Source organism: Lepidochelys kempii, chromosome 14 (genome assembly GCF_965140265.1).
Source record: "Lepidochelys kempii isolate rLepKem1 chromosome 14, rLepKem1.hap2, whole genome shotgun sequence".
Taxonomy (NCBI): Eukaryota; Metazoa; Chordata; order Testudines; family Cheloniidae; genus Lepidochelys; species Lepidochelys kempii.
Window position 1 is genome coordinate 38,386,846 of NC_133269.1, and position 15,900 is coordinate 38,402,745.

Below are 15,900 nucleotides of genomic sequence, written 5' to 3' on the forward strand. Positions count from 1 at the left end.
ATTGTGGCAAACTCAACTCACAGAACCAGAAATGGTTTCTGTCAGGTCTTTCATGTGATCACAGCTAGTTTCCAAGAAAAATTAGCTCTGTAATAAGAGAAAATGAAAGGGAAATAATAAAATCTTTAAGCAGGGATATGACAGAGACTTCTTTCATTCAGCTCCAGCTCTCTTGAATGATCTGAAATAACCCTGGATTCCCTGGTGCCCTCTTCCTAAGGCTGGAGTCCTCTTGGGCGCACTAAGAGACAACAGTAGCAGTGAATCAATGGCTGTCCTGGGGGTGGTGCACAGCCGCACCAGCCCAAGGGGCTGCAGGAGATATTGCCTCCTGGATCTCCCCCAGTCACAGAAGTGTCTGAGATGCTGCAGTGTGCCCCCCCTCCCACCCACCGCCATCATGGCCGGCCAGCTCTGCAGTGCAACAATTGCTGTGGCCCCAAGTCCTCCCCACTGCCATGGGGTTTCAGCTTGTGTGCTTGCCTGAGCACCAGGAACGCTCGTGTGACTGGCCCCTGCACAGAAGGTGTCACGTGGTGGGAAAGGCTCTGAAACCTTCCCTCCACTCTTCACCCCTTTGCAGTGGCTGGTCACCATCTGGCACTAAGGAGCTGAAGGTCGAGAGCACCTCGGATTCACCAAGGGGCAGATTCCATCTCACTTGCAATTTGAAGCCTCCTTTGTTTGTAATGTGGGTACCTCACTTTAGCTCTTTGTCCCACTTCTGAAAGTGCAAATTCTGCATGGGTCAGTTCTGAGTCTTACAGCTGAAGAGCTCGGAGTCAGACTCTGGCCAGCCCCACTGGGGAGTGCCGGCCCTGCTCCCTGCGAGGATCCCGTATCAAGCAGCGGCTTGAAGTAGGTTGGAGAACGTGGAGTCACCCCCCCCCCCCTTCTGCTTGCACAGCGTGTATCGAGGAAGTTAAAGGACCCCCACCAGTTTGGAGCTGTGGAGTCCCAGGGAAACATTTGTCTGTGTGAGCCAGTGGTGGAGGGAGCCTCCCGATTCAATGGGTTGCTCTTCCCTGCCACTGCCCCTTCCTCCTCCTCCTCAGCCCACTGAGGGGGCATAGACCAGCCACAGCAGCACCTGCTGCCTCAGCACCGCAGCCCCAATCCCCGCCAAATGCCAAGGGGAGGCCAGAGGGCAGGGGGCTGGAGAGTGAGCCCAGCCCACACTCATCCTGCAGTGCTGTGTCCTGTCCCATGGGGCTGTGCCTGACTCCCCATTGCAGGCTGAGTGTGGGACAGGCTCACTCTACAGCCGCTCCCCCCATTGCCCCTTTCCATCAGGCTGGGTTTAGGGTCACAGTGCAGAGGTGGAAGGTGTTGCTGCAAGTAGTCAGAACCCCCAGGTCACAACACCCACAGCAGGGAGCCAGGCCCAGCCCTGTGGGACAGAAGAGACCACTGCAGGGTTTTTGTGGGTGTCAGTGCGCCCGTGAACCCCTGCTCAAACCACCCTGGTATGAACTTCTCCTCATGTCTGTGCTCCTCCCATGTCTCATTCTTTACAACCCACTAGATGGGCTCTCTGGCCTGTGAGCCAGACATCAGCAACGCTTGCTGTTTGCAGTCGGGATGCTCTTAGTGGGTATCTGAAGAGATGTGCAGCTTTCCGAGTCATGACAGACACCATAAATTCCTCCAACCAAGCCGAAGAGCTCTGGGATCTGCGTGCCCCCAGGAGCGGGTCATGGGGCTCCCAGAGGGGAACGTCCCCAAGCCATTTCCTTCCCATGCCCCCCTGAGGTGTGCAGCTCTGAGCATGCTGAGATCCATGGCTACAGCTGCATAAACTACGAGGGGCAGGGGTCAAAGATAAAACCCGAATCCTCCTACAGCCTGACAATGTGTGTCCCCAGACTGTGCCATCAAAACGGAGACACTCAGGCTGTACCTTCAAAATGAGATCAACTGTAGCTTGTCAGAGTAAGCCAAAAAGTCTGGACACCAGTGGCTTCTGGGAAAACAATGCAGCAGAAACCAAGGTGCAGCACCTGGACCTTTCTAGCAGTTGGCCCCAAGCCCCCAGGTTGCCTATATAGGGCTTGATCTTGCTTCTGTCTAAGTCAATGTCAACACTCCCATGGAGCCCACAGAGAAATAAAGCTACTGTGACTGCACTAAAAATCCTGCCTATGATGCTCTAACCTGAGCTGTCGACTCTTGATACTGGTGATCTGGCTGTTCAGGCACCTTAATTCTGGCATTTCACAGTGTTTACATGCTTGACTTCGCCACCGGAACTTTTTTTTAATGTCGTTCTCTGCATGGAATTGAATCTCAGCTGTGCCATCACGCAGTGCCAGCCTGCGCTGTACGGCCTGCCTGCAGAGTGCCCTCACTGCGGGCAAGGCAGAGTTCAGGGGCTGTAGCTTAGGCTACACTTGCAACTGAACGACAAAAGTCACCCCAGGAGAGAGGGGAGGACATGGGCTGATGTTAGGGCCCTGTGCAGGGTTGCAGAAGGAAGGGAGGGAAATGGCCTGAATTCCCTCCCCACAGGGGCCAGACTCACTGACACCCTCAGTTTGGCCTGAACTGTCCCAAATTTCTGCTTCAAGTCCCTTGTTCATTGAGCTGCTTCTCTGCCCCAGGAACTCGCAGGCCGTGTCTACACTACAGGGGCTTCAGCAGCGCAGCTACAGCACGGCAGCACAGAAGCCAGGGAGACCGAAGTGTCACGTTAAGATCAGGCCCAAGCCTCTGTGCTCACTGACAGGGCTCAGGGACAGCCGGAAAGTGCTGGCACTTCTCCTGCGAAGCACCTGCCGTGTTCTCCGGGATCTCAGCTTTCACTTTGCTTTAAAGTGAGGGTATGTCCACACTATGAAATTAGGTCGAATTTATAGAAGTCGATTTTTAGAAAGCGATTGTATACAGTCGATTGTGTGTGTCCCCACTAAGCGCATTAAGTGCGCAGAGTGCGTCCACAGTACCGAGGCTAGAGTCGACTTCCGGAGCATTGCACTGTGGGTAGCTATCCCACAGTTCCCGCAGTCTCCGCCGCCCATTGGAATTCTGAGTTAAGCTCCCAATGCCTGATGGGGCAAAAACATTCTGGCGGGTGGTTTTGGGTACATGTCGTCAGTCGCCCCTCCCTCCGTGAAAGCAACGGCAGACAATCGTTTCACCCCTTTTTTCTGTGCGGGCGCCATACTGCTTTCAGCAGACGGTGCAGTTGCACTGCTAACTGTCGTCATCGAACCACCGCTTCCGCTGCCACTCTGCTCTCCAGCTCTTGTCTTGATAGCAAATTTCTCCCTGTTGTCTCTCATGGGCTCCCGCTTCCGCTGCAGCTCTGCTCTCCTGCTCTCATGAATCCACCTCGCAGGTTGTCAGCCACCGCTTCCGCTGCCACTCTGCTCTCCTGGTGGTCCCACAGGGCCACTTCCGCTGCAACTCTGCTCGGCTGCTCTTGTCTCACCATAACACGGCTAGCGTGCAGCCTGCTCAGCTGTTGTGTCCTGGCAGCAGACGGTGCAGTAGGTCTGCAAACCATTGTCACTGAACGACCACTTCCGCTGCCACTCTGCTCTCCTGCAGACGCCATACCACGGCAGGCATGGATCCTGCTCAGATCACCGTGGCAATTATGAGCATTGTAAACACCTTGCGCATTATCCTGCAGTATATGAAAAACCAGAACCTGCAAAAGCAGGCGAGGAGGCGACGGCAGCGCGGTGATGAGAGTGATGAGGACATGGACACAGACTTCTCTCAAAGCACGGGCCCCGGCAATTTGGACATCCTGGTGGCAATGGGGCAGCCTCATGCCATGGAACGCCGATTCTGGGCCCGTGAAACAAACACAGACTGGTGAGACCACATAGTGTTGCAGGTCTGGGATGATTCCCAGTGGCTGCGAAACTTTCGCATGCATAAGGGCACTTTCATGGAACTTTGTGACTTGCTTTCCCCTGCCCTGATGTGCAAGAATACCAAGATGAAAGCAACCCTCACAGTTGAGAAGCAAGTGGCGATAGCCCTCTGGAAGCTTGCAACACCAGATAGCTATCGGTGAGTCGGGAATCAATTTGGTGTGGGTAAAACTACTGTGGGGGCTGCCGTGATCCAAGTAGTCAATGCAATCACTGAGCTGCTGCTATCAAGGGTAGTGACCCTGGGAAATGTGCAGGTCATAGTGGATGGCTTTGCTGCAATAGGATTCCTCTGTCTGCCTCCACGCATTCTGCTGGCCTCTTTCAGTTTGGGAGGACAGCATAAGCTCAGAGAACATTTCATTGTGAGTGCGTTTTTTTCGCCTTATCGCTTATCTGCGCTAGCCTCTGGGACGGAGATGATAGTGGCAGCGTTGAAACATTTGCAGCTGCCAGAGGAAAAAAAGGGAGATTAAAATTGAAAAAGACACATTGGCCATTTAAAAGGAGGGGCTGATGTTTTCGGGTTAACGTGCAGCACAAGCCCAACTAAACCCCCCCTACACCCAATTCTCTGGGATGATGGCTTCACCCCTCCCCTCACCGCGTGGCTAACAGCGGGAATGATTTCTTTTCAGCCACAGGCAAATGGCCCAACAGGAATGGCCACCTCTGAATATCCCCTGAATAAAATTCCCCTATTTCAACCAGGTGACCATGAATGATATCACTCTCCTGAGGATAACACAGAGAGATAAAGAACGGATGTTGCTTGAATGCCAGCAAACACCGGGACCACACGCTGCCATGCTTTCTTATGCAATGATTCCAGACTACTTGCTACTGGCCTGCCATGGTAAAGTGTCCTACTATACAGGATGCAACAAGGCTGCCCTCCCCAGAAACCTTTTGCAAAGGCTTTGGGAGTACCTCCAGGACAGCTTCATTGAGATGTCCCTGGAGGATTTCCACTCCATCCCCAGACACGTTAACAGACTTTTCCAGTAGCTGTACTGGCCGCGAATGCATCCCAAGTCTTAAGGGAAAATTAATCATTAAAAACGCTTGCTTTTAAACCGTGAATTATATTTACAAAGGTACACTCACCAGAGCTGCCTTCTCCGCCTTCAAGATCTGGGAGCCCGGGTTGGGACGGTTGGGAGGGTATTGGATCCAGGGTGATAAACAGTTCCTGGCTGTCGGGGAGAAGTTTCTCTGCTTGCCTGGTGTGCGGTATCTTCAGCCTCTCCCTCCTCCTCATCTTCCTCGTCCCCAAAATGCTCATCCCTGTTGCGTGAGACTCCCTCCTTGCAGGAGTCCATGTACAGGGGTGGGGCAGTGGTAAGGGCACCCCCTAGAATGGCATGCCGCTCATCATAGAAGCGGCATGTCTGGGGCTCTGACCCCGAGTGGGTGTTTGCCTCTTGGGTTTTTTGGTCGGCTTGCCTAAGCTCCTTAAGTTTCACGCAGCACTGCTGCAAGTCCCTGTGATAGCCTCTGTCTTTCATGCCCTAGGAGATTTTTTTCAAATATATTGGCATTTCGTCTTTTGGAATGGAGTTCTGCCTGCATGGATTCTTCTCCCCATACAGCGATCAGATCCAGTACCTCCCGTTCGGTCCATGCTGGAGCTCTTTTGCGATTCTGGGACTCCATCGTCACCTCTGCTGATGAGCTCCGCACACTGGCCAAACAGGAAATGAAATTCAAAAGTTCGTGGAGCTTTTCCTGTCTACCTAGCCAGTGCATCCGAGTTCAGAGTGCTCTCCAGAGCGGTCACAATGGAGCACTGTGGGATAGCTCCCGGAGGCCAATACCATCGAATTGCATCCACTAACCCAAATTCGACCCGGCGATGTCGATTTCAGCGCTAATCTCCTCATCCGGGAGGAGTACAGAAATCGATTTTAAGAGCCCATTAAGTCGACAAAAATGGCTTCATTGTGTGGATGGGTGCAGGGTTAATCAATGTAACACTGCTAAATTCTACCAAAACTCGTAGTGTAGACCAGGGCTTAGGCTCCAGTCTTCATGTGAGTTTCGGTTTTGGCTCCTGGTAGCAAATTCCGATGTGAAGCAGTTCCTGACACACTGGCCAGCTTCAGCTGCCTGGATCTCAGCCCTTTCCCCACCTGGGCTTCAGTGCTGAAGTCTCGCCCCCTCCCCCACCCCCTCCGATCAGACCCCCTTCCTGGATCCCGCCTTCCCCTGTATGAAATATGGAGCAATAATATATGAGAGCCAACGAGGGCCTGACCCTGCAAACCCTCCCATTTCACACATCAGGGGGTGCTGCTGTGACTAAGGGCTGCTGGGGAGATGGGGGGGGGGGGGCGTTGCAGAGGGTGTTGGTGGCTGGGAGCATCTGTGCTGAGCAACAAGGACACGGCCCCAGATCTGGGCTCTGCTCCCCCGCCTGCTCCCTGTTCCGGAAGGAGCAGGGCTGGCGGGAGGGGAACTCATGTGATTTATAAAAATCCAGCCCCTTGGGTCAGGGCCCAGGGCTGCTGGTGACAGCGTAACAGGGACGGACCCGCCGCTTCCCGCAGCCTCCAGCCCCAGCCCTGAGCCCCCCGCAGCTTTCACCGACCCTCAGACTTGGCCATGGCGCTCCCGCGGGGGGGGGGGACACACGCCGGGGGCTGGAACCAGCCCCTGGGGCAGCCCCGGGCTCTGCCGACACCAGCCCCTGAGCCGGAGCCTGCAGCGGAGGGGAGAGACCCGGGGAAAGGGCCGGGGCCGGGGCCGGGCAGGAAAGTGACTTTGCACCAAGGGCCCCTCCTCGCCCCAGCTCTGCTCCCGGGGGGGGGGGCGCTGCGAGTCCCAGAGCTGCTGCTGCCCTCCCTGACCCCCCCGCCCCGGCTCTGCCCCCCTGAGCGCCTGCAGGAGCCGAGCCAGCTACAGCCCGGCAGTTCCTGAGTCACCCCCCCCTCTGCCCCTCCCCCTTGATCCGCTCCTGGTTCCCACCCCGGTCCCACTCAGTCACTCCGGATTTCAGCTCCCCTCCCCCCGCAGCATCGGCCCCCTTCCCCATTCTGACAGGTTTCAGAGGGGCAGCCGGGTTAGTCTGTATCAGCAGAAACAACCCTGGTGGCACCTTAGAGACTAACACATTTATTTGAGCAGAAGCTAAAACCCACCTCACCTCGCAATCTGTTAGTCTCTGAGGTGCCACAAAGACGCCTCATTGTCCTTCCTCATTCCGCCTCCCCCCGGGGCGGGGCGGGGCGGGGGGGTGACCTGGCTGGTGCTTTTCGCTGCTGCTGCTTCGTTTCCCCCGCCGGACAGGGCTGTGGGGACGGGGCTGGGCGGGGGAATTACTGAGAGCCCAGCGATCCCTGGGGGGCAGGAACAGCGGGGGGGGGCAGGAACAGCGAGGGGGGCATTGACACCCCGACACTGGCTCCCCCACCGAACTGCCCCCGCCAGGCCCAACCCCGCCAGCTCCGAGCCCTGGGGGGGGCTGGGACTTTCAGAGCAATTTGCTCCGCCCCACCCAGCCGGGACCACGGACCGGGACTTTCACTTTCAGCTACTTTGGTACTTTCAGTTTTGAAGCGCGGGGAGGCCCGGGGGGAGGCTCGGCCCCGTCAATTCAGCTACAAATTCACACAAATGATGAGGGCGGGTCCGGTCTCCAACCCTCCGGCTCCGGCTCCGTGACCCCGTGTGCGGATCCGGGGCTGCAGCCTCGGTGAGTGACCCGGGTGCGGGTCGGGCCAGCCCGCATGGGAGGCATGGGGGTGGGGGAGGGGCTGACGCCAGTCCTGGGTTGGGGGAGTGCAGGGCTCAGGCCAGCTCTGAGCGATAGGGTGGGGGGGGCCTTGGGCTAGCCCCAGGGCGTGTCCCGTTTGCCCTTTGAGGAAATATGGTCACCCCAGGCAGCGCGCCTATGGAGATGAACGGGGCAGGCGTCTTCCGACAGCCGGGCTGGGCCAGGGGGCCAGGTGGGGGGAGGCCGGGTGCTCCCCCGTCCAGGGAGCCCTGTGACCCGAGGCACCTTCTCTGCTCTGCTCTGCTCTGCCCTGTCCTGCAACACCCCACCAAAGCCCCGGGGTCCCAGACACAGCCCCTCCCAGCGGGGCAGGGATCACACCAACCCTGCACCCACCCCTGGGGGGCTGCAGCCAGACACAGCTGGGGCGGGGTCGGGGGAGTGCAGCACCTTGGCACTTACGGTTGCCACGTGTCCAGTTTTCAACCAAACACCCAGTCGAAAAGGGACCCTCCCTAGCCCGGTTAAAATTAGCGTGTGAGTGAGGGTGGGGGAAAGCGAGCGATGTGGGGAGGATGGAGTGAGTGGGGGGGACCTCGGAGAAGGGGTGGGGCAAGGGTGTTCGGTTTCGTTCTGTCCGAAAGTTGGCAAGAGTCCCAGCCCACAGTTGGAGCCCGCCCAGGGGATGGCCGGGGGAGCAGGAGCTGCGGGGAGGGGCAGGGGTAGGGACCGGACACACAGAGTGACACCGGACAGGCTCCAGCCCAGCGCATAGACCCCTGAGCCTCTCCCACAAGGGCCCGGCTGTGCCCAGACCCCCAGTCACCAGAGGCTGGTTTCTCCTGCTCTCCCTCCATGGGGAGCAGCTCAAAGCTCCCAGCACATGGGCAAAGTGACCAGCCAGGGATAGAGACACCAGCGAGGAAGAGACATGCACAAGGTCCCCTGGCAGTGCCTTTCAACCCCACCCCAGCCACCTGCCAGGACACGGGATAAGTCCCTGCCTGGGTGGGGGATGGGGAGAGGCCATAGGTGCTAACTTTTGGTTTTGCCAGCAAGTGCCCTATCCCGGCCCCGGCCCCGCCCCCTCCCCTGAGATCCTGCCCCAACTCCGCCTCCCTACTCCAACTCTTCCCACCCCCACTCTGCCCCTCCCCCTAGGTCCCTTCCCTTCCCCTGAGTTGAGAAGCTGCCCATCCACGATGCTAGGCATAATCAGACTAAACAGTAGCTTAGGGCCCAGAGCAGCTCAGGGTCCATGATTTGTGGAAATAATGCAGTTAGACTTCTCAGGGGTGGGTCAGGGCCACCCCCCACTATTCCTGCTTAAGGCAGGGAGTATTAATGTTGCTCACTTCTCATAGCTCCACTCACAATTCAGGGACATTTTTACCCCGATTATCACAACATTCCCTGGTAATGGAATTTAGCATTTTTCCAAGATCCCAGAGAATTCAGCAGGTTTGTTGCATGCAGCCAGGCACCATCTTGCTTTTTTGTTTCCCTGGCTTGCTGGCACCTGTTTCTTGGAGAAGAGCAGAGCAGCTGGGGCCCAGGAGAGGAGTATCTGAGCCAGGCTGTCTGAACAACATTGCAGGAACTGAGGCCCAAAGGGTGGGGCTGGGCTACCTGGAGAGCATAGCAACAAACCCTATCCCCCCAATAGTCACTGGCTAATTTTGCATTGATGAATATTTTCAGCCAGGGAGGGGGAGATTTTCTAAAGCTCCTAAGGAATTCAGGAGCACAAGCCCCATTGATCCTAACTCCCCTGTGTTTGTGAAAATCTCCCCCTCTGAGTGTAAATTGCACCTATCTGTGCCCTCGAGGCCCTTTGCATTCCGGGGGAGGCTCACCCCAAAGGTGGGCAGGTGAGGCTGCTGCTTCCCTTAGGGGGGTTCCTGGCAGGAAGGGGGGAGCTTTACCTCTTACTGGCTTGCTATCAGCAGCCGCCGCCGAATGCAGGTGCTCAGTGAGTGACTCACCTGCCAGCCCTGCTCTCACCTACTTCCTCCCCAGTGTGGCTGCTCTTTGGGCCATGCCGGCCCCTGCTGCTGTCCTGGCCTAAGGCAGGTAACAGCCACTTCATCCTGTCACAGTCCAGACCCAGCCAGAGCTTCCATCGGCGCTATGTGGTGTGAGCCCTTGTCGGAAGCCCCCCACTGCCCTTCACAGCAATGCAGCCTCTAGAGGGTGAGGGCCACGTTTCCAAGAGAGCTCAACTCTGAACTGCTCCCAGGCAGGTGCCTGTGTGACGTGGGCAGGTTCCCCAGGGGCTCTGAGCAGCTGCACTCGGGAGGGCAGGGCAGGCAGTGACGCAACCCCTTACATGACTGCACCCCAAAATATCCCAGACACTGCAGAAAAGGGTCACAAACATGATTTGGGGGCTGGAGCAAACACCTCACAGAAGGAGACGGAAGGAGATCAATCTGTTCAGTTTAGCAAAGAGTAGAGTGAGAGGTGACTTTGTGTCATGGATTCACAAGGTCTGGTCTGTGCCCTGGCCTTCAGCCAGGCCCTTGGGAGTGACGCCTTTATTGTTCTGAACCCCACGATCCACACAATTCCACAGAGACAGGTCCATGGCTTCAGTGACTCACAAACTGGGCCTTTGAGCACCAGCGATCCCTGGCTTTCTCCGTGGCTCCTTGCAGCAAGTCCAACCAACCCAGACTCCTGCAGGAGACTTTTTCTACCCTTTCAGGGCTCAATGTTCTCAGTGAATATCTGTAACAATGTGTTAGTCACCTGGCCTATGGAATCCGAAAGTCCTTAGGTCAGCCCAGAGAAGCAAACTTTAAGAGAGGGGTCCAGAGCTGGGGCTCCGCCGAGCCGTGTTGCCGCAGGGTCCAGCTTGGCTCACTCGCTCCCTGTCCCTTTTTTTGTGTCTAAATCCCAAGTGAGTTCCTGTGTCTCTGTCAGTCCAGTTCTTTAACACAGACACCTGACACCTTCTCCCTTTGTGCTCCAGGTCTGGGCTATTGCTCCTCTTCCCTGCAGAGAGGTGGGGGAAGAAACTTGCTCTAGAAGTTGATGCTCAGTTGTTGAGGCTTCCCATTGTCTTTTCAAGATCCTCCATTGATCTGTGTTGATCCCAGCGCAGACAGTCTGAGTGGCTCTACATCTCAGATACCTAGCCTGTTCGGCCATGTCCCAGCGAGAGAAGCAATTCTTTCCCCCAAAACTGTACCGATCCCCTTGGCATCGCTGCTGAGTCCTACCGATAGTTCACAAAAATATTTCAGTAAAGTTCCCCATCTGCCACATGGTACTAAAGCTCTCTTTAATACAGTGGAGAAAGGCATAACAAGAACCAGTGGCTGGAATTTAAAAATGAACAAATTCAAATTAGAATTAAGGCACAGTATTGTAACAGTGAGGGTTATTAATCACTGGAATAAACTACCAAGGGAAGGGATGAATTGTCCATCTCTTGCTGTCTTCAGATAAAGACTTGGTGACTTTCTGGAAGATGCTTCAGTCAAACACAAGTTTGGGCTCAGTACAGGGGTAAACGGGTGAGAGTCTTTGGCCTGTGTCACAGATCAGACTAGATGATCGAATGGTCCCCTCTGACCTTAGTGTTCGAATATTCGGAATTGTGCTCATGTAAACATAACTGACCAGTGGACCAGGGCTGTGAAAGTCAGACAACCATGGCACTGTCAATGCATCACACTCACCGTCTGGTTTGTTATTTCTCCTGTTCCCCAGACCAAGCTACGATGACGGGGAAGGTTCCCTCGTTCTCCCCCGGCTCCACAGTGAGCTCCGCTCTGCCTGGCTACGTCACTCTCTGCCTCGCTCTACAGGTCCACAGGCTGGCGTCAGGTAGGAGCTCCGGCCTCCTCGCTGGGTTTGCAACTGTTGCTGGTCATCACCGTACATCTCACATCACTGCCTTATCTTATAAACCACGTCTGCTCAACCTCCCCACAACCAGCAACGTGGAGAAACCACAGGGCACAGCTGGGTCCCCAGTAACCATGGTTACTATCTATACAGCATCTTGTCAGGCCTGTACACTGCGTTCATCCTACTGCTATGGCTGATTTCTGGCAGCTTCTAAAACACAGAGCACAGTGAGCACCACTACAGGGTTCACAAACTATTTAAAAGGGCACTATCCAATTCCTATACGCTGCACTGACAGACCGTATACGTCACAAATCAGACTCTTCAGCCATGAAGGAGTCCTGAATCCTAGACTCCAGTTTAGACGTAACAACCCACAAGTCATTCATGCTGCACCAGACGCATCTGACTAGAGCTCAGAGCCAGACCTCATCTCACAGTGAGGATGTGAGGTTATTTGCCGGCTTCTTCACTCTGTGTCCTCAGTGAAGCCCTGATAGTGACCCACTCCACCCCCGGGATGGCTCCATAGCTACTCCTGCAGTGGTTTCCATCCTGTTAATTTAACCAGCTCTCTCTGTCTCTCCTGATGCTGAGTCTCTGCACTGAGACCCCCACATCCTGTGCAGTTCCACGGTGACCGGTTTTCTGTTTCTTGCACTTTTCTATCTGCCTCCTCCCCCCTCTCCATTATCCGCCCTCTGACTTTACCTTTAAAGCCAGTGTCGGCAGAGTGATGATCTGTTTTCATATCTTTACACCTTGTAAAACTTTACACACACACACACACACACACACACACCCCTGCAGTTGAGGAGGTCCCTGTGTTGGAGCAGCACAAAAAGGCCTTGGTGTATCAGAGAACCAGGCCCCCAGTACCATTATCCCCAGGGTGCCCATGAGAAGTTAGAGCCCTATTCAGAGATAATAGGGACAATGTATAACACTCACATGTGAACTCTGTGTGGTGGATATTGCAGCCACTTGTGGCATTTTGGGAACTATCAAATTCACTGTATGCATGTTCTGTTTATTTTTGTACCCCCTTTATCAATGGTATCTATACCTGTTATATGTGTCTTGGTGGGTCTGGGATTGTAATCTACGTGGGACAGGTAACAGCTCCAGAGATGTACCACCCCTAGGGAGAATTGCATAAACTGGGTTAGACCATGTCCCAGAAGCCCAAGAGAAGAAAGATTTTTGGTATAAAAGCTGGATTTGAACTGACCAGAGGCCCAAGATCTTGGGCTGCAAAGTGACAGGACCTGTTAACCAAGAGGACAAACCCTTAGACAAAGGTTTGAAAGAATTTGGAACCTACCAGAGAGTCCCATGTGCCAGATGTGAATCCTTTGGTATAAGTGTAATGTGTTCAGTCCTTTGTTTGGTTTATGATAAATTTGCTCTATCAGGCTTTTGTCTTTAAATGGTCTCTCACTTTTAACACAGGGTGCTCTCTTACTGTGTGTCTTACTGCTGAATTAATGCCACTTCCAGCCCCTCTCTGATTTAATTTCCATTTTTCATTGTACATTTCACAGCACAGTTCACAGTGACTGGACCTGACCACCCAATCACTGCCTCCCTAGGTGGGGAGGCCGTCCTGCCCTGCCACCTCTTCCCCAGGATAAGCGCTGAGAATATGGAGCTGAGATGGTTCCGATCCCAGTTCTCTCTAGCTGTGCACTTGTACCGTGATGGGCAGGATCAGTACGGCGAGCAAATGCAGGAATATCGAGGAAGAACTGAGCTCTTGAAAGATGACATCACCAATGGGAGAGTTTCCTTGAGAATACGCAATATCCGACCCTCCGACAATGGGCATTACACGTGTTTTTTTAAGTCCAGTGTCTTTTATGAAGATGCTATATTGGAACTGCAGGTGGCAGGTCAGTGACTTCTGATGATGATTTAATGTCTTCAGCGCGGTAATAAGTGGAGTCAGAGGGTTAATTGTGAGATGACACAATTTTTCTTATTATAGTGGGTCAGCAACTCTGCTCTGGATAAGGTCGATTCTAGTTTGCTGTTTAATATCCATTTTTCTAAGGTCTCTAAAACCCGGACACATTCTCAGATTGTCTTGAAAATTGCTGTGACTCATTGGAGTCTAGGGTGGGGTTAGTGGCCCAAATTTGAGTCATTAGAGCGAGGGGTTAACGAGACGCACTGACACCCCGGAACAGTCAGGTGACATTAACGTGTTGTGGTTATTACAACTATTTTGTGCACATGGGGAAACAATGATTCTGATCCTCCCCAAACTGATGCCACCAGCTGGAATTGATCTCGGCTCGTGTCTGACCCCTTCAGGGTAACAGTGGTTGATACACAGGGCCCTGTAGCCCAGAGCCTGGTCTAAGAGTGGGAGAATTGAGGAATTCCCACTCCCAGGACAGGCAGAGGCAGGAGGCCTGACTCCTGAAGGTGCTGTCAGAAAGACCAGCCAGGGGACAGAGATGCAGCTAGTTCTGTAACGAGGACATGAGGTTTAGGCCAGGTGCAGCGAACATCTGGGTCTACACTCAAACACTGAGCCTACTCCACACAAACCACCCCCAACTTGCAAAATGTTATCGCCTCGTCACCCTTGCCCTGTGGGTGTGGATTTCTTCTGGGACGTTGCCTTCACTTACCCCTCACCAAGCCCTGGAGATCACTGGCATATCTGACACCAGGCTGCTGACAATCCCCATGGCAAGGAGCCTGTGCCCTGCTACTGACACAATCTGCACCACTCCGCGCTGAAATGAGGCATGATTGATCCCTCAAGGTACACCTGCACTCTCCTGATGTCACTGTGACAGCTCTGCCAATATGCTCCAAATAATCCCTTCTCTAGCCATTACAGCTACACCAAGCACAGTGGATGCAACTTTAGTGCATGCAACCAATTCCCAGTGGTTATTGACAGCTCCAAAGGGGCAGAGTTAAGGTTGTTTGGGTATTTACCTTCCTGATGGATTTCCTAGTTTTAGAGGCCTGAGTATTGCTGAACTCAGCGTTCTGGAAGTGCATGAGATAATACAGAGTTAAGGTTGCCTGGAGGTAACTAAAGCTACATCTACACGACAGCCAGGATCGACGGAGTGTTGATCGATACACCGGCAGTTGATTTAGCGGGTCTAGTGAAGACGCGCCAAATCGACCGTGGATTGCTCTCCAGTCAACCCATGTACTCTACCCCCAACGAGAAGAGTAAGGTAGGTCAACGGGAGACTGTTTCCCATCAACCCTGCATGGTGTAGACACCGCTGTAACTCGACCTAAAGTACATCGACTCCAGCTACATTATTCATGTAGCTGGAGTTGCGTACCTTAGGTCGACTTACTGCAGTAGTGTAGACCTACCCTAAGTTTTCTGTCAGTGAATAGACATGAGGAAGGGTTACAGGAAGGTGCCATTGTTTGTGTTGTGTTCCACAGATTTGAATTGCAGCATGTGTCTGCCTGCACTGCAGCTGCATTCCCGGTGTTCAGTGTAGCTGTCCTGACCAGTGGAGAGAGCAGTGGGAGCAGGGGGGCAGAGCTGTCACTGTGCTCTGGAAGGGCAGGAGATAATATCACCAGGCAGCCTGAACTCTGTGCTAACGAAGGTTTTGTCACTGAATTTCCTAGTTTTTTTTAAACAGAAAGGGAAACGTTTGTTGCAGGAGTTAGTGGCCATTTAGGTGGTTGTAGTCATGGGCGGTGGGTAGAAGAGGCGTGGGAAGGCTGAGCCTTCCCTGCCGCCAATCCGCTGCTGGACGCTTGCACCGCGGTGGTCCTGCCACAACACCACCCCCACCCCTCCAGAAGTCCCCGCTGCTCACTGCATCCCTCCTCCTCTTGGGAGGGGGAGTGAGGAGGGACGCGGCAAGCCAGTGGGCGGCCGGCTGGGGGTGTCTGGCAGGGGAGTGGGGCAGCTTGGTCATGCGCTGCCTGGTGCTGGGGGGGCTTGGGGTGGGGGGCAGTGCTTTGGCCTGGCGCTCGGGTGGCTGGGGGCTCGGCCCAGCGCTGGGGCTAGCCTACTGCTCGGGGGTCCAGCGCCTCAGCCCAGCACTGGGGTCAGGGGTCGGTGGCTTGGCCTAGTGTTGGAGCCATCCCGGCTTCGCCGGGGAGGGAGGGGAGGCTTCAGGGGCGGGGAGGCCGGCTGCTCAGCCCGGAGCTGGGGCGGGTTGCCCCGTGGTTGTTCAGTGCCCCTCCCGCTGTGCACTCTGATAGTGCAGTGGGGATAATGGTCGTGCTGTGCAATGTTTTCAGTGTGTAGCTTGTAACAGGGCTGGTGAGAGAAATCTCATCCCAGGTCCCTGCCCCAACACCTTGACAGTTTTATTATACAGCGGCTAATTTAAGCGTGTGAGAGGAAACTGGTGTGTCTGTTTCCTTCTCCACCATCCCCCACAACATTTAGTTCCCCTCTGCCCTACATTTCTGGGAGCACATATCACAGGTAGCAGC

General features: G+C 54.6%; 1 protein-coding gene across 9 annotated transcripts in view; it reads left to right on the forward strand.

Annotated features, from left to right (window-relative positions):
* The window catches only part of LOC140898041 (butyrophilin subfamily 1 member A1-like), a 317,607-nt gene that overhangs the window by 264,915 nt on the left and 36,792 nt on the right, over window positions 1-15,900 (forward strand). For 2 of the 9 annotated variants that reach the window (XM_073311461.1, XM_073311459.1), the window contains exons 1-3: window positions 7,322-7,578; window positions 11,317-11,433; window positions 13,002-13,349. The exons of 6 other annotated variants lie outside the window; for them this stretch is intronic. In XM_073311461.1, coding sequence (XP_073167562.1) covers window positions 11,328-11,433; window positions 13,002-13,349 — 454 coding nt within the window. In that variant the 5' untranslated portion in view covers window positions 7,322-7,578; window positions 11,317-11,327. Of the gene's footprint in view, window positions 1-7,317; window positions 7,579-11,316; window positions 11,434-13,001; window positions 13,350-15,900 lie in introns of those variants that run through there. One more of the 9 variants, XM_073311462.1, reaches the window with a different exon arrangement.